Source organism: Girardinichthys multiradiatus, chromosome 12 (genome assembly GCF_021462225.1).
Source record: "Girardinichthys multiradiatus isolate DD_20200921_A chromosome 12, DD_fGirMul_XY1, whole genome shotgun sequence".
NCBI lineage: Eukaryota > Metazoa > Chordata > Actinopteri > Cyprinodontiformes > Goodeidae > Girardinichthys > Girardinichthys multiradiatus.
The window spans coordinates 42,743,216-42,768,823 of record NC_061805.1 but is presented as its reverse complement, the minus strand read 5'-3'; the positions used below and the strand labels follow the sequence as shown (position 1 = coordinate 42,768,823).

The window sequence follows — 25,608 nt, the reverse complement described above, 5'->3', positions numbered from 1 at the left end:
TCAGGTTTGGAGATAGTGTGAGGACCTACATTATCTAGGGGAGCTCAAAATAGAGGTGCTGCTCCTCTGCATCGAAAGGAGTCAGCAGAGGTGGTTTGAACTTCTCATTAGGTTGCCTCCTGTGTGCCCCCCCCCACCCCCCACCCCCCTTTGGCAGACTCAGAAATGTTGGAGGGACTATATATTACTTATGGCCTTGGGATCCTTGGGTTACAAGCCTGAACCTGTTACATGGTAACCCAATCTTGGATAAGTGGAAGAAAAGGGATGGATGGATGGATGGATGGATGGATGGATGGATGGATGGATGGATGGATGGTATTTTAAACAAAAAGTATTGAGTAATAAAGTAAGCGAAATGTTCTACTGATTTTTACTTCTTAAGGTAAACCTATAGATTGTTACCCTATGTTCTCTTTAGCAAACTCATAATGTTCTGCTTCACTGTCTATACATTTTATTTACTTGTTATAATTTAAATTGTTGTTTTAACTGAGTCACAAAGTAACAACATAAGCATGTTCTAGTCTTTTAAAACCAGTTTATCAAAGCTTCATTAAGGGCACCAAAACATGTATAGTATAATAAAAACAATAATCCACTTACACTATTACTTCCAAAAATCTTCATAATGAGATTCCTCCTTTAGCAAAACTAGGCATTTGACAGTTATAGGTCTCAAGATAAATCAAGGTTTAAAACACGAAACCACAAAGAAATTTCTATCATACCGCTTTTAGTTTTAAATTCTTCTAATGACATGATAGACAAAATACAAGAGTGACCAGAAGTTTTCCTGGATGTATGCATAAAGTAGCACAGCCCCTCCCCACCTGTTGCTGCACACTGCTGGGGGAGCTGGTTAAAAGAAGGTTCCCAGACATTTCCCTCCCCCTACAAGACAAACAAATCTGACCACTTGGAAATATTTCCATCGAGGGGAATGGCAAAAATGTTTTATATGCTTTACAATAAACAGAGTAATGCATAAGACTGACGAAAAAAACTGAAGAAAACTGTAATAATCAATGTTATATTATTTTTGCCTGCAATATAAATATTTGTTGCTTTTCTCTTTTAACTAAAAGGGATTAGATCATGTTATATGTATAACTTTAATTGTCTGTGTAAATAATGATATAGTGTGAAACCCCAGGATTTTTACTTAAGGTTATAATCCTTTTAGAAGCTCATACTCGCCCATGTCTTAGCAAGACGTCTGTTACATATTAAATACTTATCTTTCTCTGTATAATTCCAGCCTAAATTGCATTCACACATGCTATAATTTGAAATTTTAGTCATACAAATTAAGTTTAAGTTGCCTATATTGCATCAATCTTTTATAACCCTGTTAATCATTTCCACACTAAAAGTTGGAATAATAAGACCCTCATTTATCCCAATGGTACTTTTTATCTTACAAAGGGTCCAAGAGTGTTCTGCACCTGCCTTTTATTAGCAGCTGACTTTCTTGTTTAGTCAACAAAGCATAGGTAGAAACATATATTCTTTTAAGGGTCAATCCGCAGTTAACACCTCATCTGATCCTCATCTGATCCGGAGAGACTGCATCCATCCCACTTTGGACGGAGCAGCTCTTCTTTCTAAGAATCTGGCCGAATTTGTGTGTTAGTTCTCCAAAACGCTGACATACCAGAATCCAAACCAGGAAGCAAAGTCATATTTTAACACACCTCCATACAGCTTCTGTACTGTTACCCACCCATTACCCCATTGAGTTTCTTGTCCACAGCCAAAATCAAATAGATTAAAAACTAACCTAAAAGGAGCAAATCATGAAAATCTCATAAAAATAAATACTACTCCGACTGAACAGAAAAATAAAACAACTAAATGTGTTTTTTTACATAGGATCTCTCTCATCAAATGCTTAGATAATGATTTGATTTGTTATTATCAGATTGCTGTTTTGTGTCTCGCAGAAACCTGACAACAGCAAGAGGATTATGTTAGTATAAATGAGTAAATAAACTCATTATTTTAATTTTCAGATTCCTCAAAATACTGGGTGAGGAGGAGGACTAGCAAGCATCTTTCAATGAGATGTATTAATTTATCTCAGGTCAATTAATAACAGCAGTTATTTTAAATATCTAAACCTTAATTTTTCCCATCCAAATTGCAAAATACGAAACCACCAGTTTGTTCTTTTGTACTGTCCACCAGGCCCTTGCTCTCAATTTTTAGATCAGTTTTCCGACTTCTTATCTGATTTAGTGTTAAATACCGATAAGGTCATTATAGTGGGGGATTTTAACATTCATGTTGACACTAAATGTCATAGCCTAAGTGTAGAGTTTAATGCTATCTTAGATTCAGTTGGCTTTGCTGAAAACATCCGCAGATCTACACACTTTTGTCTTTATATGCTGGACCTTGAGTTGATATATGGCATTGTGCGTCAACAAATCACATATTTCCTCATAACCCTGTCCAATCTGACCATTTTTTTATAACTTTTTAGTTCATTCTAACTGAGTATTCTACCCACAAGAGAAAATTTCTTTATAGTAGATCATAAGCAGGCACAGTGGTTTTAAAGAATCTTTTTAATTTTTAATTTTCTTAGGATCAAAGAAAAACACAGCAGAGTGCAGCAATGAAATTTTACCCTTTCACAAGTTGATGTTTATAGTGTTATTTCCTCATTGCGATGTAGCCCTGAAAAAGAAGATACCTATTGGTAGGAGACTGGCTCCCTAGTTTATTTCAGAACTGCATACTCTAAAGCACATCTGTACAAAATTGGAGAGAAAATGGCACTCTACACATCTAATAAAGGCTTACTTAATCTGGAAAAACTGTCTACAAATAGTCAAATAAAATCCTTGCCAAACTAGAACAGCTTATTATTTATCATTTATAGAGGAGAATAAGAATAAGTATAAGTTTCTTTTAAGTACAGGTTCACAACTTATACAGAGTCAAATGTCTGTTGAGTTGTCCATTCCCTCAGCTCTCAGCAGTAATGACCTTATGAGATTCTTTATAAATAAATGGCCTGCACATGTAGAGCGCTTTACCAAGTCAGAGGACTCCAAAACTCTTAACACTACAATCAGTCCACCCATTCCTACACATTAACACACAAATCTTCTTCACACTGTTATGCTGATGATACTCAGCTTTATTTATCCATAAATCCTGATTAATCTAATCAGCTAGGTAGACTACAGGCGTGTTTTGAGGAAAATGTGGATGAATTTAAATTTTCTTTGCGTTTAAATTTAAACAAGACCAAAGTGGTCTTTGGTCTTACTAAAACAAAGGAGATGATTGTAGATTTTAAGAGAAACAGGAATAAGTCAAAAACCATTTCCATCATGGGAGAAGAGGTGGAGGTGGTGCAGGAGTATAAATACCTCGGTGTTCACCTGGACTACAGACTGGAGTGGAGATGCAACTGTGAAGCCGTCTACAGCAAGGGACAGAGCAGACTGTACTTCTTGAGGAAGCTTAGGTCCTCTGGTGTTTGCAGCAAGATGCTGCATATCTTCTATACGTCTGTTGTGGAGAGTGTGATCTCTTTTGCCATCATCTGCTGGGGTAGCAGCATCAGAGCCAGGGACTTAAAAAAGCTCAACAAGCTGATAAAAAAGGCTGGTTCTGTTCTGTGGACTCCTCTGGAACCTCTGGAGATCATTGTGCAAAGACGGATTCTTCATAAAATGAAGAACATTATGAAGAACCCTGAGCATCCTCTTCATGAGACTGTCCTACAACAACAGAGTGTCTTCAGTCAGAGGCTTCTTCAGATGTGCTGTAAGACGGAGCACTACAGGAGATCCTTCCTGCCCACAGCAATCAGCATCTACAACGTCTCTTTGAAGAAACCTTCATAATGAGCTACAACAACATTTAATTTCCTTTTGGGATTAATAAAGTATTTTTGAATTTTAATTGAATTGAATTGAATTGAATTGAATTGAATTGAATTGAATTGAATTGAATTGAATTGAATTGAATTGCTAGGGTCTCTGACAAAGTTACTGCTCTGTCAGTCACTTAACCTGAATGATATTAAATTGGCTTCCGGTCATAAAGTAAAGACCCTTGGTGGTATTTTTAACCAGAACATATCATTTAAAGAGGACATATGATGGTTTAAATCCTTCCTTTTCACACTTAAATCATTCAGTTGTGGTGTATATAAAGTGGAACTGCAATGCTTTGGTCTGAATTCCTTGTTATTGTGGCTCTACAGGTCCCTCTTTTACCCCTGTTCTGAGGTGTGTCTGAGAGCAACTCGTTTTGATGCGGTCTTTTTAAATGCTGTTGGGTCGCTTTACACCCCGCCCCCTTTCAGGTCAAGGTGCGTTAAATGCTATTGAGGCGCTCACACCCCGCCCCCCTTCAGGTCAAGGTGCGCTCTACTTTAACCCATTTGGCCATTTTTGTAGTTAGATAACAATTATGTAGCACTGCAGAAACAAGACAAAAATGGCAAAAACAATGCAAAACTGTTTATGTAATAATACTATTCAAAAGACACAGTACAGTTATGTCATCAAGGTACTAAAACCAGAACACAGCACTAAGATAAGCAGAAGGCATGATACTGTTATCAAAACAATGGCCAGGATGTCATATCAACACACACTAAATTAATGTCTAAAATACAGTTTGTTGCCATTTTAGCATCATTTGCAGCTTACTGCTGTGTCCATTGTTTCCATAGACAGAAGGAACTGACCACTTAATCAGATGAAAACTTCAGCAAATCTTTCTTGATACTGGCAGAGGTTGCTGAAGGCACTCGTCCTTGATGTGTGGAAATAGGTATTTCTCCACTTTAGGCCAGAGACTAAATTCAATGTTTCTGCATTCCTACAGACTCTAAGTATACAACAAAATGTATTTTAATGCTAAAAAATTGGATTTAGCATAATATGTCCCCTTTAAATCCCTTATTAATCAGATTCCTATGATTTCCTTCTTTAACCTCAGAAATAATGCCAAAATTAGAAACATCCTGTCCAGGAGTGACGCTGAAAAACTAGTCCATGCATTTGTCACTTCAAGGCAGTGTAGTTGCATGAGAACACATACTCAATGGCCCCGGTGACGGTGGCAACAGTGGTAAAGGGCTCAGTGGCACCTCACATCTGTCAGTCTGCACCCAGGGCAGCTGTGGCTACAATGTAGCCTACCACTGTCAGTGTGTGAATGTGTGTTTGAATGGTCGGATGACTGATTGTAGTGTAAAGTGCTTTGGGGTCTCTGGGGACTTGATAAAGTGCTATACAAATGCAGTCCATTTACGATTTACATACCTAGCCATTTTTAGCCCAGTTTTCTTACCTTGTGCTTGTGTTAGCCTCAGAGAACAGATGCAACACAGCATAGTCCAAAGAAAGAGAGCTCTCCTAAAAACAAAGAAACACACAAACGTTTGGAAAAGTCAAAATACATTCTTTGTATTTCTAATAAGCTTTTATCCATTCTCTAAAATGTTATCATAAATTTTTGTACAAAGGCCTTTAGAGGTCTAAATTTCAGCGCTTCAGAAGTTTTTAATTTTTAAGAGAATAATATTTTAGTTATTACAGTTATTCTATATTTTATGGTCATTTTCTTATTATTTTTACAAGGGTATACATTTAAATATCATGCACATTGTATGCAATAAACTGTATCGTAAATTATATTAATTGATATCATTTTGGTAAATACTAACATCTACCCATGTTTCTGCCTTACCCAGCTGAACTACTGTACTGTTCTTTACAATACAGTGCCTTGCAGGATAAACTTTTTTGGCAATGTACTGTATTAGGGTAATATGCGAAAGACCAACATAAACTATTGCATTATTATTATTTTTGAATTTTTACAAACATGAGGCAGCAAGATGGCCCATTTTAATTCTGGAGAAATCACAGAGATCTACAATTCAGGTGGGAGAATATGAGAATTATTATGAGAATTCACTGAGAATTATTATTTGTCATGCACTCCACAATTCTGGCTTTTACTGATGAGGTGAAAAAGGAAAACCATTGTTGAAAGAAAGCCATGTGTTTACAGTTTGTCTGAAGTCATGAAGGAGACAGAGCACATATATTGCAAAATACTATGCATTTCAAAAAACTACACCAGCATATCATTCTGAACAGACCCAACCCATGGTGAAACATGGCGGAGGCACTTTCATGCTGTGATGACGCTTTTCGTCAGCATGCTGGTCAGAGTTAACAGGAAGATGGATGGAGTTAATAACATGCCAATCCTGGAAGAAAACCAGTTAGTGGCTGAGACTGGGGTAGAGGTTCACCTTCCAGCAGGAGAATCATCCTTAACCCACAACCAGAGCCGGTGGTGGTTTCTAATATGGGCCATATGGACAGTTATCCAGGGAAGCAATAGAAAGGGTGGTGCACAGGCCAAAATATACAGAGAATGTATCTTATCTTTCAATTGTGCCCTGAAGAAGTTTTCCAATACTTGAATAAGCATTCAGTAGGGAATTGCCACTCCTGTGTGCTGAGTAGGTTCCCCTGCTTGGTGCTGATAATAACCTTGGATTTACACATCAGCAGACAGCGTCCATCTCTGTCCGGAGAAGGACGCTGTCTGCCGCCATTTCTTTCAGTCATGATTTACACAGGATGTGCTCCCCTGCGAAACCAAGAGGTGCTCCAAGAATCCTACGCGGATCGCAAAATAACAGCCAGTGATAAAATGTGGAAGTCAGACTAAACAGTTTTATGTGTGTTTTATTGCATCGAGATGTTTTGTTCTACAATGTGAGTACACTGAATAGACAGTTGCTATTTGTTGCTCTTTTTTGGTGCATTTAATGTATAATCATGAGGTTTTGATTACCTAAGTTTGTGTGTATAGCCTTGTAATTATTATAATGTATGCAATTGCTAATATGCACATATATATAATACACGGCATCTAGCAAAAATAGAATCGGATGGCTGTGTGCAGTTTGCGGCCCTGCGGAAGCAGTCTATACGCTCTCATTGACTATAGATGGACACTATGTAAATTAGGGATAAGGAGATGAACTTGTGCCCACGTGGGGAAAGGCTCAAGTTATCTTGTGACACCTTGGCATGTTTTAGAGACTGAGACCATTTCTGTTGTTGTTTGTATCATTTACATTTACATTTGACAGAATCGCTCAGTAAAGGTCCAGACCTAGATACAAATAAGGAACCTCTGGCAAAACCTGAAACCTTGTTCACATATGTGCTCCATCCAATCAGAGTTGGAGCTATTTTGCTGAATGAATGAGCAAGAATTTTAGTCTTATGATATGTAAAGCTGGTGGATGCATACCCCAAAATACCTGAAGTTGTAGTTGCAGGAAAATGTGTCTCCTCAAATACAATAACAACAAATGTGCGTTAACAAGTGTAGCAGGTATTGAGGCTCTGCGTCCGCAACTTTTAGATGTGTCCTTGGTCCAGTTCACCTGAAATTAAATGCTGACTTGTCTCTACGGCATGCAGTGAAGATGTACAAGTAAAGTTCTGTTAATGACCTAATTCATTAATTTGGGTGTGTGAAGGCACAGACACATCTACACTGGCCCAAGAGGACTGGAGTCTGACACTCGTGAAGTACAGGATTGACACAGTGGGGAAAGTTTACAAATTCACACCACACACCACACTACAGCTCTTTCTGGGATTTTTTTTAATATATATTTGGAATACCATGTACTTCACAATTAGGCACCACTTAGTGTTGGTCTCTTACATAAAATCCTATTTTCAGACATTGTCCCACACGTTTTTGGTTGTAATGTGAAACAATATAACAAAGTTTGAGGTATAGGAATACTTTCTGTGGCACTGTGGAAAAAACAAAACAAAGCAAATTGCAATAAAGGTAAAGGTTCTGCCTTTAATCTCTGAATTATACATCTTTGATGAGCATTGTTTGACTTTGGGATTCAGCAATTTCCTGGCCTACAGATGACCTAGATTAGGCCTGTTTTCATGATAGCGTTGTCATTAAGTAAACTACATAGTCTTGATATCACGTTGGATTTTTTGAAGACATTAGTTTATGATTCATGGCTTAATTAACTGCAGCAGTTGAGATTGTTTGCTAGACTTAAAGTGGAAGCTGTGGATGAGATTATTTTACATTTGTACCCTTGCAGAGAGCCAGAGAAAAATGTTGGTTGGAAATCAATTAAGACGTTTTCATTTACTTTAATTTTCTTGTTAAACTAATCCTCAATTGGATGCATAAACAGTGTGTGACTAACTCTCATTTGTTCAACAAGTCCAGAATGATGCAACATTTTGGCCTTATTAAAAGAAATCTCTCCCTCTGGGACAGCTGGTCGGCCAGCTGAGAGAGACGCACAGCGGGGAGGAGAGGAGAAGAGGAAGGAGGAGATGATGACTGTCTCCGCCTCTCACACATCTCCCACAAATCAAACCCAGATCGTTTGGCAGGTCATTCTGAAACAAGTTGAGGAGTAGTTCAGCCGAACAGCTCAGACTTTCATTGAACTGTGCGGAGAACAGGCAGAATTGTATCCACACGTCCTTTATCTGCAACTTATTAAAGTATCTCATCCGCTCCACTTCACATCTGCATACAAATCTAAACTTCTCCTCAGCTCATTAAGTACTTTAAGAAGACTTACAACGTACATGCATATTACAAACATTCGTCCCCTTTGAACGTCACTTAGTTCAGACTTGGGCATGTTTAAGAGCACATTTAGGATTTCATCATGGACCTTTTAAAACATGAAATGTACAAAATGATAGCGCTGATTTAGTCTGTCGACTCACCCCCCGACTCCAGCGACTTTGCGTTTGGAGTTCGGGGCATTGTCCGGCTCCATAGCGGCTACTTCATTCTTTCCCGGGAGTTTTTATTATCCAGAGTCCAGAGGAGGCAACGTTTTTCCATCCCAGGTGTTCCTTTGGGAAGTGTGCGCGGAGCGAACGCCTACAAATATAAAAAGTAAGACTAGAAAAATAAACAAAGCGGGAATCAACATACACTGACAATGCCGTTTGGTGTCATTGTCGTGTCCTTTTCTCAGCAGTCTACAAGAAGACAACCACTGGATAAAAAAGACGCTCCACCTGTGCGCTCTTCTGTTTAGTTTTCCGTGATCTCCCTGCGTTTTGTAAATTAATAACGGGAGAAACGTGTTGTGCAGCTTTCCAGGCGATTCCGGATGACGCGCGAAGATGTGTGTGTATGTGTGTGACCACTTTCCAAAATGAAAGTTTATTGTGGACTCAGGAAAATCTTGAGAACCTGGGCGGGGGGGAGGGGGTCACCTCCCTCTGCCGCCCTCAGCTGACATCCAGGGAAACACATTTGGAGCTGCAGCTGAAGGTGTGTCTTTGCAGAAAGCTGGACCTTCTCAAACTGCTCGTGTTTATCTTTGTTCAGCTCAGCTGTGTCAAAATGTTTCTATGTGGATGTTACGTTTAACATCTGCACAGGGGCGCAGCAAAGATTTCAGAGGCACTGCTCAAAGCCCCCACAGGCCTACCCATCACAAAAAAAAAAAAAATTCTTATATTATTTTAGGGTTATTAATAGTTAAAGCATTTATGCCATTTTAATACCTACATGGTATACAGTTACACTACAATTATTCATAGCCCAGACAGGTTTAGAGAAAATCATTTGAGAAAATTATTTCTCAACCAAGCAGTTTGTTCCGATAGAAATTGAGACGGGATATGTTTTGGCCCAATCTGATTTTATTCAGAACTCTGGTTGTGCCAATCCATAATGTTAATATTACTTTCAGTCAGAAGGAACATGTCGGTAAAATTAAAAGATTACTTCAAAACTAAATCTGTCAGGGGAAGGAATTGTTTTGGGCTTAACTGTATATGTAAATTTGAAAAGACAGAAATGTTTGGCTAAGATTTTAAGTAAAACAATGTTGGCATGCAGTCTAATAATATATTTCCTTATGTTACACTCAAAAAGCTGTACATTAATGTTTTTTTTTTTTTATTATATGTAATTTTTTTATCAAACTGATTAGGAAGTTATTGTTATTTCAAATTAAAATTTTAGGCAATATTATTCTAAACATAAAGAAACATAAACAAGAAACATAGAGAAGAAAATTAATCCTTCCTTTTTACTGTTAAAGAGTTGAAGCCTGTTTTTATGGTTATCTGGACCCTTTAATATTCAATGCTTTAGAGCCATATCCTTTCACAATAAATGACCACAGCATGCCTTTGCACAAATGAGTTTGATCGCCAAATGAAAAGTCCCTTTTTATCACAATTAATTTGCAGTTAAGGTATCTTTCTGTGGATAATTTTAAGAGTAGAGCTTTAAACCTGACCAAGTTCACACTTGGAATCTGCCACAGTTGAACTTTAAGTCCACACAAATGTCTCGTGGCCTATTCAGACATGGGTAATCTGCCTTTGGATGATGCTGAATATGGCTGTAAATGCACTTAATGCAAATTGAATACAATTTCAGTCAGGCCTACATGAAGCACTTTTATGAACATTAGTTAGAGTCTAAATTCACTCATTCTGGAACACACTTAAGGACCACTTAAAGAAATACTGTATACAAAATCATCATTAAAAACTGTGTTTTGTATTAACTCAGGTTATCTATGTCTAGAAAAAAATTGTTTAATGATCTCAAACATAATACCTGTAACCAAAACACAAAAGAAATCTGTAAGAGGGCAAATACCTTTTCACAGCACTAAAAACCCACTATGTGGTCTTAAAAATATGACATAACCTTCCTCTTTTAGTTTTGGGTAAGATGCTAGGAAAGATTTTTGACAGATGAAAGTTTGAAGTGCAAACACTTTACAACTGCTCTGTCTATGTTAAGTCCAATTAAACAATAGAAAATGTTATACTTATGTGGCGACAGGATTTAAAAATTATTTAATGTCATTAAAATTTGGTCAGAATACCTACTTTTTGACAGCCTCCCTCCACCTCGCATTTCAGCTGTATTCCCATCTGTTCTCACAATAGAGGGCTATATGTTGCAAGGCTGCAATGATTTCAGTGTGTGTATGTGAGTGTGTGTGTGTGCGTGAGATGTGAAATTCCTCTGCCAAAGAAAGTCCTCATTGACCCACCTTCAACAAACACGCTGTGACAGTGTCCAGGAGAGAACCAACAGAGCACTGATTCAGCTGCCTGCAACTGGATCCCTCCTCCTCACACAGGGCCCCCTTCACAGTTCATCGTCTCATGATCAGGAAGTAAGGGAGCTCACCATCTTGAAAGATCACTTCCCATCTACCTGTCTGAGTAAAATCAGATGTCAGCTTTTGTTACCACAAATTTAAGTTCACAGACAGGAAAGTCAATGTCCTCAGAGCTCACGGAGGAGCCTGGATGAAGACCTCCAATCTGAAGAGTAAGGTTTCATGAGGTTGATGTATCAAACTGTGACCGGAGACAGGCACAATTTCACAGGAGAAATTTTCTTGATTTTGCAAAAATTCCACAAAAAGAAGCAACCGGTGTGTAACTAGTGTCATGGGATGTATAGCAAACATATAACTTGAGTTAATATCCTGCAATCAACATTACCTTCCAAGGGAAAGGTATGTAAGTTATAAGATTAATTTGTAATGTATTACTGTATTCTGTAGTCTGTCCTGAACAATAACTAATTTTAAGTATCACTTTCTGACAGTTTTGGCCCATTCATAATTTTATGTCTTGTCGTTTTAGGGCTTCTACGGGAAAATAAAGACGTTAAAACTTTTTTCCATCAAGCGATTTGCCCATATTCGTGCAGCATTGAAATGTACTGTTTAACCCGGATTTATACGTTCCAAATAGTACTTATCCAAGTAAGATCTAAGAAATACTAGAAGCTAGCAAAAGTTATTTTTGGACTCGGGTCTGAAAGCTGATTAGGTTCTGTTACACTGAACTTAAGGAATGATGGTAGCAAAAGTTAGAAGCTGTAAAAGGGGTTTTTATTGAGCGGCACTTCTCAATAGAGTAAATGATGATGGTTTTTGATTCTGTTCCATGTTTTTTTCTTTTTATCTTGTGATAGATTCATTCTCATGAATATCACTCTAGTTTAGAAAATAAAATATATAAATTGAAATATATTTGTAAAATATATTTATTTGTAAGGTATAGTGCACATTCATTTCAGTAAATGAAATGTATCAGTTAATGAATAAATGCAAAATGAATGAAAAACATCTAATTTTAAGATTAGAGTACAACAAATTTCAGGAATAAATAAAAATTAAAACACTAAAACTGACAAATTAGACAAATTTCAAAAATTTAATTGATTATCAAAATAAAAACCATAATATTCTAAACATATACAAAACACCCTTTAAAATTACAACTTTATTTAAAAAAGGATAAAACCCAAACATGTTTGGAAAAAAAAAAAAAGTCACCTCAGATATGAGAAAATTACATTAACAAGACTGCATGACGTGTCTTTAAATAACATTTAAGTAGACCAGGTCACTAGAACTGAGTTCCAAATCCATGCATCCGTACTTGTTGGCGTACTTAACACTTTCGACTTGTGTGTAATGAAAAAGTTAGGCCTCATTTTAAAATATCACATCCTGCCATATTTATTATGATGCAGCCCTGTTAGAATTGCATATCTATTTGAATAAAGGAATTAAGATTTGCAGTCTGCTACTTTTTAACAACTGACCAAGTCACTTTTGGTGTGGTTCACCATCTCATTTTTTTAAAATTCTTAATAAACTCTCTTGGGTTGAAAGTTTAATGGTCCTTATACAGTGCCCCCAAGTATTAAAATACGTATTATAGCTGAGACAACCTGAAAACAGGGTCAGCTCACCTGCCATGTCAGCCCCTATAGGCAGTTAGCTTGTCAAGGAGAGTGAATTTTCTATCAATGCAGCCACAGCGGTGGCATAACATAGCATGAGATGGAGTAAATATTATTAGGTCATTGACACAGCATGTATTCTTTTGCAAATGTGTGCTACATATAATGTCTCATTTGCAGCTCTCATGTTACATTTTCAAAATGTCCAAAAAAGTCAGTTGCAGCTTGGCACAGCTGGAGATCCCATTACATATGCAACAGTATCAGGTGTGTAAAAAGGTGGTACATTATTTAATAAACACCATACATCTTTATATTTTATAGAAAGGCAATTTTGATTGCAGAAAGGTATCCTTCCCCCGAGTGAGAAACAACATGTATTTAAAAAAAAATCCCTTTGAACAGATTTTAGAATGTTTAGACAAATGATTGCCATTGACAATGTAATATAGTTGGTATGTTTAACTAAACTGACCGGGACAACATTAAGGGCAGACCAGAGAAATTCAAGTGTGTGAATTACTATAGAGATGAACAACTGATAACTGTGTTATCAGCATAAGAATGCAAATTTGCCTTATTATACTTTTTGCTGATATTATCCATATTAGAAAGTGAAAAGCAGGTGTCCTAACAAGAACCTTGAAAAATCATAAAAACTCATTTAATTCTATTAAAGTGACTGTGGAGGAGAGGTCAGGTAATGAAAGACTTTATACATAGTAAAAACACCTACATAGCAAGTCATATTTTCCCAACACAAAAATTATAAAGACATTATGGGTCCAAATAAGACCAGAAATGAGAGAACTGGACAACAAATCTGAAATTTCTGCATGGTTTTCACATACCTTTGGGTGAAGAGATGGTTCCATTGCCAACTTCTGAATAAGACATGACTGGCAAAGTTTCAGTGTATTTTTTAAATATTTTAATGGTTCTGATATAAAATGACTCATAAAACTGTGGCAAGAATGTGGAAGTAAACTGCTTAGATCACTTTACTGTCAGGGGCCAAAGCTACAACCTTCACCCTGAATGTAAAGAGGCCCTCTAACATTTTAGCTGGGGCTTTTTGACCTGTTGACCTGGTGTTCTGTTTACTCCTAGGTCGCTGTGATGGAAATCCAAGAAGACAGGGACTGGGAACCTTTAAAGGGTTCCTGCAGCTTAAGCTTTACTGTCAGCAACCAAAATCATCAGTGCAGTTGTCACTCTTTTAGAATTCCCAGGCACCCAACCCCAAGACCTCTTATTGCTACTTAATGTAAAGGTTCTCTAAATTTTACTGAGACTTACTGATTGCTGAAGAGATGCTATGGTTTAATAACAGCAATTTCCAACAATAAACACTAAACCTTATACTTAGGATGAGTAAACACTTGAGTCATATCAGTCTGAGCAATTAGTTTGAGCAAATGTATAACTGCTAAAAAGTTAGGCAATTGATAACAAAAATTTTACATGTATTCTTTTTTTAGGGACACATATGTTTTATGGACTGAGCCTGCTGGTACCCTATGATGTAAAACAGTTTTAGAGCTAATGTGTGTTGGAGATTATATTTGAAATTGCAGATTTTGTTAGATTTTTATTTCAAACGTTTTTCTTCAGTAAAATCTGTTTATCAAATGTTTCCTGCCAGTCCAAGGACATATGTTGTTAATTTCTTTTTTGTGCGAAAAATCTTGTTTAATGTAAGATATAAAACATTTTTTTGTGAAAATATCTTGTCTAAATCTATTGTAAGGTATGACAATTCATTGTCCAAAGTTTTGGTGATATAGGTTTAATGTCTAAATGAATATTTTAAAATTTCCCATCTGAAAAATTGTTTTAGTGTCTTTATAATCTGTGTAATAAATCCATTTAATTATATTTTAAGGAACGAATCATTAACATTTTATAAATAAAGTAATGGTGATTTGTTCCATGGTAAAAGCAACAGACTTGATGAGGTTAAAAGCACTTTGAGCTCCTCGGCCCTGTTTCTAAAAGAAAAAATGAATTTCACACACCGCACACTCATCCTTCCATGTCATTTTGCAGTGATGGAAAGAAACTCTGGCCAGATAAACACAGAGCCTTTTTGTTGTAGTCTCGCGTCTTGGGAATTTAGGCCGGTTGAGTGCCGGCAACCTCTGAGCAGGCACAGCTGGATCCAATAAGATCAGACTCTGGTGCTCCATTTACCCATTCCATACATAAGGATAGTAAATTTACTGGGAGAAGTCAAACTTAAAGAAAAAAATAATATCCATTCTTATTAAACGATGAAGCTAATATGCTCGTTTGAAACTTATGTATTAATTATTTTGGAGTGGTAGACATAAATTAAAAAGCTGAATTGTTACCTTTGCAGAAAATTGCTAAAGCCTAAATTACTAATTATGTTTTGAAACAATAAAAAAAATTAAGCTACAAAAACATCTGAAAAAATGAGCTTTAAGTTACGTTGTTGCCCTGATCATCACCATTGAAAATGAGGTTGAAAGTATAATAGAGTTGAAGTTTGGACTCTGAAACTTGTTTTTCCCCTGGGAGAAAACTGGACAAAGGAATTGGCATCTGCTCCAGTGTCAGGAGGTCAACGATTTTAGGCGGTATATGGAGGTGAAGAAGGTCAGGGAGGACCTGAGGGGCAGGAGCAGGAAGGGACTTGTAAAGATGACTGTAGGAGTTTCCCTGAAGCCAAACATAAAGCTGAAGGTGAGGTAAGTATGTTTACATCAGAGTTCCTGATTCACCCCAAACTCTACGTCGAAATATTTAGAAAGGTCCAGTGATAATGAAAGTAATGACCAAGAGCCCCTCTAAAACAAGAGAGTAGTTGGTTTTTGAGCTGAGGCTTTATTTGTCTTCCTTCAGACAAAAGAGATGTTGGCACAACTAGGAATAATATACTGTTCTCATCTGATCTGGGCATCTGATTTGGGCTTTTTGCCACATAACATTAGGTAGATTAGTGCTCTGGTCAATTTGTTTAGGGGACCAGCTGTAACAGATACTTTGTCACCATATGTATAGTTCTTCTATTACGGTTACACCATACAAGTATTTGTTCTTTACTGTCAAAGTACTATGGACACCAAAGATACATACAGTTAGACTGCGAGAACATCAGTGAAACACGAGAACTGTTTTGAACCATAAGAGGCCATGTACGTGTTTTTATTATGAGAACATCAAGATCAGGCTCCTATCTTTAAACGTTTAGCTTCCAACCTTAAAAACAGGACTCTTGAATTTGAAGAGAGTCATGACCACAACGATCGGTTGAGGTATGATTGCAAACCTATACAGTATTAGCTAATGTACTCACTGCAAGCAAATCTGACTTTTTTGCCAAAGTCCAACAAATATCTGACATTTTCATGGCAGTCAGATGGCCCAGTTTCAATCTTTTCACCTCCAAAAAAGTCTGAAATGTGCCACTTTTATATGTGGTACTAAGTTTGGTATCTGATTTAGTACTACAAGCGTCTGTAGTCAGAACCTTCATGTCACATTTCATCTGATTTTCATGTCATTGTCTTGGCTCCGACTACATATCCACATAGACTTCTCTACAGCTGTAGCAGTCACTACTCCATGGAAGGCCATTGTTAATAGTTGTGCTCTATTTTTTCTTACCTTTCTTCGTCTTGTTATGATGTGGTCATAATATTGTTGGCTCCTGTGGCTCAAAAACTTAATAACACAGAGACGCCGACATCAGTTATTACTTCTGTAAACAGTGTGCTGTTGTGTGATGTCTACATTCTCTTTCTGCGGATGCAGGTTGCTTGGGGTCGTGAACGGTTCAGACTGAAGTCTGATGGCGGTTGCATTTAATTAGTAGTAGTAATTTCGATTGTACAGACTGAGTGACAGAATTAGGCAAGCCCATTATCATATAGTAGATGTGGTAATGGCAAGATTTTTGTGTCTTTATTCCTCATCCTGGATGTCAGGCCTCACATCTTCAGGAACCATTAGATTATTATTTAAGGCCACTTGGTTCTTAACAAGCGGCACCAATTGTTCAGTGCCACATTAAGTAAGCAACAGTTGAATATATTATAGCCAATTTATTTTGTTTATCTGCAGTTGGAGCAGTGTTATGGTTCTGTATTACTATTTGTTTTTGCTCAAATTTAAGGTCTAGTTAAATGAAAACACTTTTATTTTGTTGTACAAGGTGGCTTACAGCCCCCTCACTGAAATGTGACATGTATTTTTTCTGTCATCTACAATTTATACATTTTCTTGTTTTATGATCTCTAAATTTCATTCAGAATACTATATGTTGCTGTACAAGCATTTTACTTTTGAAAGTGAAAAACAATGTGCCTGAACAAAAATGTCTCAATCCGTTTGAAGACCAACAACCCTACAGAACTGCAGAAAGACAAGCACTGCTGCCAAGTTGGACGTATTGTTATGGTGACATTTGAGCAGAGGACCAAACTGCTTATGAATAATCCATCTTGAAAAGCAGCTCTCTCTGCCAAATGTCAAATGGCAGCAGGAGCCATTGTTTGAGAAGCAGACACTGAAAGTTTCCATTCAACATCATCAAAATGTTTTGTTCGACAATGCAGAGAATGTGGCAGTTTACATAACAGAAAAAAGTTAAATCTGAGTTTTAAAAAAATTAACTAAGGCCTTTGTGTATGGTGGTGTATTACCTAAATTTTAATGAAAAACGTTTTTACTTAAGGCTAATTAAATTAATCTTGTGTTTTGAATGGAAAACGAGAATTCCACACTCAGCCATGTTTTTCCACCTTCAACTGCACTGCATGCCTCAAGTATAAGCCAACATAAACTCCCTGCTTGCCTCTCTGTGTTTACCACAGCAACTCAGACGTTTTCTTCTCTACTTTGTTCATCGTTGTCTTAATCTGATCTGAGTCTGCCAAATTAGCATGCAATAAAGCCAAACTCTTTGGATAGAGTGGATAAAACAGAGTGCACAACCAACTTGTATAAAACATAGGTTTGGTGTCCTTACAGATACCCCTCCATTCTTTTAGGCATCTGTAAATAAATGTACACCACATGTAAAGTTGGATGCTCTGTTTAGCATTCACAAACACACAACCCATACCCATCCTTCTGACTTAAATGATTATGGAACAGGGCTTATATTCTTTCTAACTTTAGTGTTTAGTTTGGGAGGGGGATAAATCAAAAGCTTCTGTCAAGAATAATTTCCTCTTTGAAAAATTGTTAAAATGTAAACCTGTCCAAACCGAAAAGCAATGATTTTCCGGACAGAGCAGTCACAAATTTTATTCCAGAACGACAACAGGGATAACCAGGGTAAATTTAGAGTTGCAGCACAATAAGTGAACAAGTCTTAAATGTTATCCCCGATTGTATGACATAAGATATGGTCATAAACATGGCTGTGGAATCCAGTAGCTGTTCACCCCATTTTGAAGTTAGTTGTATTATTATGCAGATTAAACTCAGTTATCAGTTACTGCTTCCCTTTAGCACCATCCTTTTATTCTACAATCAATGAGATAATATGGATGGGATTACATGAGATGTAAAGTGCCCTCCCTACCTTGGTCCTTCCGAGAACTTGCTGAAGATGGTGGGGTGGCTGTCTCAGGGGGGTCGGTGCCCTACGTCTCACTCTGTGGTTCTTTGCCCCGGGGGCTGTTGCTCCTGTGCTTCACTGACAACCTACCTTTGTGCAGGGTGTATGGCTGCCCTGAGGTGATGCCTTGTGTCTGTCTGCCTGGGGCTGCTGCAGGCTTCTGGAGCCAAGTCCACCTGTCATTTGCAGCTCTTGGGTGCTGTGTGTTGCAGGTCGTCTATCGCTCTCGCCTCTTTAACAACTTTACACCTCCAGGTGACAAACGTGCTCACATACACCCACTTAAAACAAATAGTTATTTTCTACACACACACACATACATGCCCACGGAGAATGCCATTTAAACACAGGTTTAGCCTGCCTATGGGTAGAAACTTGTGCCATCAGAAACTGAATTTGAATTGCTCAGACTGAATCTGTATTTGTGTAATTTGAAACTGAATTTAATGGTTTGAAACTGAATTCATTTGCTTTTAAAATGCATTTCGTTGTATTAATAATTCAGTTTGACTACTTTCACTTTCAGGTCTGTAATTCAATTTCAGTTCCAAAATTCAGTTTATAGTGTCATACATCTGGGTCCTTCAGGATAGCCACAGATTAATCAAACACAGATTCATCGATTTACGTTGTACGTTTACGTTAAACTTCCTTTACGGCATTTGGAGCTGGAGCAGTCCAGCATACATGAGCTTGGTGGATGTCAATCAACAAGTCAAATGAGCATCTATAAGAAACGTCATGTAAACAAATGATGGTCAAACAGTAACACTTCTGCTACCTGTAGCTATTAACTAAACATGCCAGATTAGCATAGTGTGCCAACAGTGTTACGTCGGTCTACGGTTTCCCTGCGCTTACCTCAGCGTAACTTCCGTTGCCTAGCAACCGTGTTAGCATGAAGCACAGAGCTGTGAAGCCGAACGAATGGAGCCTGAAGGTTAATACCGCTGTCTCTACTTTAAATAACTACACGGTTTTTATTTACCCTTTATTTGCCCTTCAGCTGTTCTCTCGGGGTCTCCCGGTCAGCTGACAGCTGGCAAGGCGAGCTGGCTGCGAGGGCAGCGGACATCTCTGAACACGTCAGCGTACTTGTGCAATTTGACAATATCTTGATGAACCAATCAGATATTTCAGGTTTACACAACTACATTCTTGTCTAAAAACTTTGTAAAGTTCACTTTGTTTCACATGATGTACAATATATCTAATTTTATTCACAGCTTTTCTCTCTCCTCCAGCCTTTGCTACTTCCGTTTGAATGATCTACTTCGCAATGAATCATGGGATATGGTGGGCCATGGAGGATACACCGGACCCATCGTTCAAATCTGGAGAAAAGAAGGACACGTTAGTTGGCCTCATTTGAAGGAGCGTTCAAAGTTGGATAGCCTTTGTCTGCTCACCATGACGTAATTGGCCTACAAATGTGACCTTCAAAGGATGCAACCCCTGAATTTGGACACAGCAATAGTGAATAATATCCATGAATCAGTTAATCTGTGTTTGATTAATCTGTGGTTTCAAGGACCTGGATGTGTGACACAAAAACAGAATTTTGGAACTGAAATTGAATTATAGAACTGAAAGTGAAAGTAATTGAACTGAATTTTCAATAAAAAGCAAAGGAGCTTTCAAAGCAAACAAATTCAGTTTCAAACCAAACAAATTTAGTTTCAAACCATTAAATTCAGTTTCAAATGAGTGAAATTCATTTTCAAACAAATGCATTTAATTTCAGTCAGTCAGTCAGTCATTTTCTACTGCTTATTCCATAGTGGGTTGCGGGGGAGCTGGTGCCTATCTCCAGCAGTCTATGGGCGGGAGGTGGGGTACACCCTGGACAAGGCATTTAATTTCAAATTACGCAAATACAAATTCAGTCTAAACAATTCAAATTCAGTTTCTGAATTCCCATACCTGCCTACTTTGATGCTGGATCCAGTCCTAATTTAATGAAGTCAGTCAATTAGGATTCCATCTTAAGATACTCTTTTTGTAGAGCAAATCTGCCCTGGTACATGTAGGCAACCAGCTTGGTATGCCTGACAGGACACATGGGAAAAATAAATCTGATAATATGCTAATGCAAGTAATATCAGCAAACTAAATGCAATGCTTTACTATGCCCAGCATACTATTCTACAGGTTTGCATAATATCCTTTCAGCTGCAACAGTTAATGTCAGTTCCACTGGTCTTGCAGAGGGTCAAAAACACTTAATCACTTATTGTAAAATTTTAGGGTTACGAATCAGCTCTGACTAAAGATAATGATTTTGCTTAATAATGTATAATAATATTTTTTTATCTGGAGTTAGATCTAGAATGCGTCACAATTGTTGACACCCCTGGAAAAGATGTAGGTATAAACCTTTGATGGAACCTAAGTAATTAAGAATTGGGTTCTTGTTCAGCCTTGTTGGCAGTGGGTTTCTGCCCAGGGTTGAATTGCAAGTAGGAGACTCGAGCATCAGATAAAAATGTATAGCTTATTTATCAGTTGCTCTGAAAATGTGTGTAATTTGCATGTGCAGTTCAATGGGGAGTGTGTTGTATTTTTTTAATGTTGGGTGTCATAAATTTGGACTACTAGTCATCAATCAGTCATTTTCTACCACTTATTCCATAGTGGGTCACAGGGAAGCTGGTGCCTATATCCAGCAGTCTATAGACAGGGTATACCCTGGACAGGTCACCAGTCCATCACAGGGTAACACACAAACAACCATGCACACACGTAAGGGCAATTTAGAGTAACCAATTAACCCAACAGGCATGTCTTTGGACTGTGGGAGGAAGCCGGAGTACCTGGTGAGAACCCATGCATGCACAGGGAGAACATGCAAGTTCCATGCAGAAAGAACCCTGTCCAGGAATTGAACCCAGGACCTTCTTGCTGCAAGGCAACAGTCCAACCAACTGCACCACCATGCAGCCCGCATCTAAGTTCAATATCATCTACTTTCAATATAGTAACTTGTGTTAGTTACAAATCCAATGAAACTTCAGAATGCTGAATTATATAGTATTAAAGTTAATAATATAATATCTTAGGGGCAGCATGCAGGAAATACTAGTCTTCATCCTACAGACCTGACAGTATTTCAGGAGAAACATGTTGCGGTAAGAAGAAATGCAACTATGATGACATTTTTTAAATTTGATTGCAGCATAAAAAAAGCAATAAAAGCAATAAAAGCACTAAAAAAGCACAGCTGAAAAAAACTTTTTTTTTCTGCATAGAGATGGGGGTACAACTGCAACTAGGCTGAAGGTTGACATGCAGCCAATATGGGGCTTGGCTGGTAAGGTGTGTGTTGTTGTGGGGTGGGGGGTGCAGAGGAGGGGCTTGCCTAGAGTAACTATTTGTGCAAGGAACCTCTCTTCTAGTTTATCACAGTTCCAGTTGTTTTCTCCATCAGGCCGACACTGATTGACATTTTATGTAATTAAGGAAATTGAAGCACTTACAGAACATGAGGAACCAGGGAGAGGGCAACAGTAGAATCCAGCAGTGAGAGAAAAAAGCCAAGGAGTTAAATATTGTGGAGATGGAATAGTGGCATGGGAACCAGGTGAGTACTATCAACAGACAGCAGAGCAGCTGGAGGAGAATCTAAGAAGGGAATTAAGAGAAGGTAGAAAAACGGGCACAGAAGAAACTGAATGGAAACACAGAATCCTATTTACCAAAAGCTAAGGAGTAAAATCAACATAAGGGTCTTAACCAACATGTACAGAAGAGGAAAACTACTAAGAAACTCAACACAAAGGAATGCAATAATGTGGAGAAACACAAATGACAACACTAAAATCATCTGAATACCACAAGTAAGAACCAAAAAACAAACAGTTTTGTGGATCATGACATTTTCGGGTCTTTCCCATTTTGAAGAGTGGCTTAAATGGACCTCTGTGTCACATCATCTTTATACCTCTATACCTATATAAAATATACTAAAAACATAATAGTGTCCATTTATAAATATGTAATATTAGACTCTCCGATCAACCTAAAATGCAATGTTAATTACATAACGTCTTTAGTTACATGCTTTACAAAGGTTTTGTTTAGGACTTCAAATAAACATTGTGTGATTTTAATTACTTTTTTATGTTAGACGTTCGTTCCCACTGAATAAATTTAAACATATTAAAGGTTGGATTTTTCTAATATTTTCACTAAAATATCATGCTACTGCAATAAAAGCAAATTTTAGAGCCTGTTATTTATTACTCACCTTTATGTCAATAATTGTTAAAGGCAGTGAAAGTTGTTTCATAGCATTTAATCAGCTGAATATATACAGGTACATCTCAGTAAATTGGACTGTGTTCCAATGAGGTCTATTAAACATACTTTTCATTAAGCCCAAATGTTTCATTAAAATTATTTAATTATTGGTCTGATTCAATAGTAAAGAAATTCTAAGAAATTAAACGTGGCGTTTTTAGCTGCATGTGGAAAATCATCATAATTAACTAAATCAGAGGCTTGAAAACCTGTATATGAAAAATGAAGAAGGTTTCTCTGTTGTTAATGAAAACAGACACTAAATAAACTATTAACACTGGAACAATAATTTGCCCCTATCCATTTAAAGTTACAAATTTAAGTTATTAATGTCAAAAATGATCTTACTCACAGCAATGCCCAAAGATTTCTAAGAACAATTTTGACAATAAACTTGACTTGACGAGTACCATTTTTTTATTCAGAGACTGTTGGATGGGTGCAAAAACTTGTTATCACTCATGTAAAAACTTTGTGTTGCAAGGCACCTGCACTATGCCTTCCTCCCTGTGTGTGTGAGATCATTGTTATCTCTGTGTGAACCAGCCTCCTTTCCGTCTCACACACATACACCCTGTCTGAACTGTCTGTTGAACTGTGTATATAAATAAAGAGATAGGGTGTCAAAACTTTGTAGTTTCACTGCAAAGTGGGCTACCCTTGTCACAAGTAACTATGACTGTATCGTTCTTACCTCTGAGTTGACTAAATAATACCTAACATTTATTGGTCCTTCGAAGCCGGATTAATTCAATAACCTTATTTCTCTTTGCTTTAACAGTGACTCTGGGATCCGTGGGGGAAGCCTGACGTCGAGCGAAGCACCGCTGCACAGCCTCCTTTAGCCGGAGTGGCTGAAAGTCCCGGTGTGTGTGAATTCACACCTGGCCAGTGGGTTATTGCCTTCCTCTGCGCGGGGTGACTCTCACAGGGTCCAAAGAGTCACCAAGAAGTCAACTCCGAGGTGAGACAGTTTTAAAATACAGTTCATAGGAAAAGTACTTAACAGTCGTTGGTAGTGCGTCGCCGGTAAGGACGCTGCATTAGGATGGTTTTATTCCACCGTGAAAGGGATAGTGACAAATTTGGTACAATCCCGCCGTGAAGGGGATTAAAGAAAACGACTGAGGATTATTCTCCTGCGAGGGAATAGAGTAAGCGCTATATAAATAAAAGAAGAAAAGTACTTAAAAGTCGTTGGTAGTGCGTCGCCGGTAAGGACGCTGCATTGGGATGGTTTTATTCCACCGTGAAAGGAATAGTGACAAATTAAGGTAGGGCCCCGCCAAGAAGGGGGCCAAATAAAACGACTAAGGGTTATTCCCCTGCGAGGGAATAGAATAAGCGCTATAAAAGTAAAAAGAACGGAGTAAATTGAGCTCATAAAATAACACCAAGTTAACTTAGAAAAAATTACAAGGTACCTGAAACTAACTGTGTGACTGTGTTGTGTGTGTATGGAGGACTAAGCATTTTAATAGAATCAGCAGGATTCTGCTAGTCCTGTGTTTTCTTTTGCCCAGATTAAAACTACGTACTGGTGACTTTGGAGATTCAGGTCGGATTTCATTCCAGAAAATTAACACCGCTGCGTATTAGTCGCAGTAGAAGGGCGTGTTAATGTCCTCTCCATAAGTCTCATGCCAGTGACCTTTTATCTGGGACATTTATACTATAATTAAACTAACATAAAACATAATGGGGAAGAAACAAAGTAAACTAATTGACTTAGAATGGGAGGTAAAGTTTATGGAGAACTATGTAAAAGGAGCAGGTATGATCTGTCATAGATGGAATAAAAAATAAAAAACATGGGTTTTTGGGCAAATTAGATACAAAGGATGTCTTAAAATTACAAGGGGATCTAAAATTAGCAATAATGAAAACTAAAAAGAGAAAAATAACAAAGAACAATGGGGGAAGAACAGAGAAAAAGCTCTGATTTAACAGAAATATGTGCACGATGGCATAAAAATACGGATTTTCAGGTAACTTAATTATCACTGAAATCCTAAAACTACACGGGGATCTTAAACTGGAGATTATGCATTCAAAAGATTCAAGAGACAATAAAAAACCTTGCCAGGTTATAATTTCAAAGGGGACTTTTCAGTCCCTGAGTGCTCACAGTTGATAAACAGATTAAAACAAAAAGATGAATTTAAAAAAACAACAATAAGGGCAGCTTTTAACTGACATAGCCATAATACTGAGGCCTTAAGAAAAGCACAGAAAAAAAACTTTCAGCTTAACTGAAAACAAATAAAGGGGGGGGCAGACTGCCACCCATCCCAGTTTAGAATACCAAGGTAGCCCCAAATTATAAAGACTAAGAGGTGGTTTTAGAGGACGTGGTAAAAGAAGTTAAAAGAGGAGGTGACAATGTGGACAACATGGAAACTGTCCAACTGGACAACCCAGTGAACAATGACTAGAGTTGTTAAAGAAGTAATCTGAGAGTAAAAGATTTTGTAGGCAAGCATTAGTGAGAAACAGGTGCTTTAAAAATCATTCTATGGTGTTATACTACTAACAATATCATGATAAAATGCAAAAGATTCATTTTACAGGGAAATAATTCCATATTTGGCTCAGATTGTGTGCATTCTTGATTTTTCCTCTTTGAGAGAAGTTAAATTTCAGCTCTGTGAAACGACCTTGATAAAGAGATGCAGCTGCCTGAAAACAAAGATAAAACTTCTGCAAACAGCAGAAGCCTGTCTCTGCTGAAAGGTCTGAAAAAAAATTGTAACTCTACCCTGCATGTGTCAAACTCAAGGTCCGCGGGCCAAAACCGGACCTCAGGAGTTTAGTGATTCTCTAGAAGTAGAGCCTTTTAATATGGTGATTGTGTGCTTGAATGTTATTTTGTCAATCAATAAGCAGTTTTGTCTACATTC

At 37.6% G+C, this 25,608-nt stretch overlaps 1 protein-coding gene and 1 long non-coding RNA gene across 4 annotated transcripts in view; one reads left to right on the top strand and one right to left on the bottom strand.

Moving 5' to 3' along the window:
* col27a1b (collagen, type XXVII, alpha 1b) overlaps window positions 1-9,221 on the bottom strand; it is a 121,184-nt gene extending 111,963 nt beyond the window's left edge. For 2 of the 3 annotated variants that reach the window (XR_007040580.1, XM_047381032.1), the window contains exons 1-3: window positions 9,093-9,221; window positions 8,793-8,952; window positions 5,326-5,390 (exon numbers count right to left, since the gene is read on the bottom strand). Coding sequence is in view for 2 of the 3 variants with exons in the window: in XM_047381032.1 (XP_047236988.1) it covers window positions 5,326-5,390; window positions 8,793-8,845 (118 nt within the window). In the remaining variant the exon portion in view is untranslated. Of the gene's footprint in view, window positions 1-5,325; window positions 5,391-8,792; window positions 8,985-9,092 lie in introns of those variants that run through there. The other variant, XM_047381033.1, reaches the window with a different exon arrangement.
* Window positions 9,222-19,205: 9,984 nt separating this feature from the next.
* On the top strand, window positions 19,206-19,911 carry LOC124877180. The gene is made up of 2 exons (XR_007040462.1): window positions 19,206-19,549; window positions 19,654-19,911. It is a non-coding gene; the product is annotated as an uncharacterized LOC124877180 (long non-coding RNA).
* The last annotated feature ends 5,697 nt before the right edge of the window (window positions 19,912-25,608 follow it).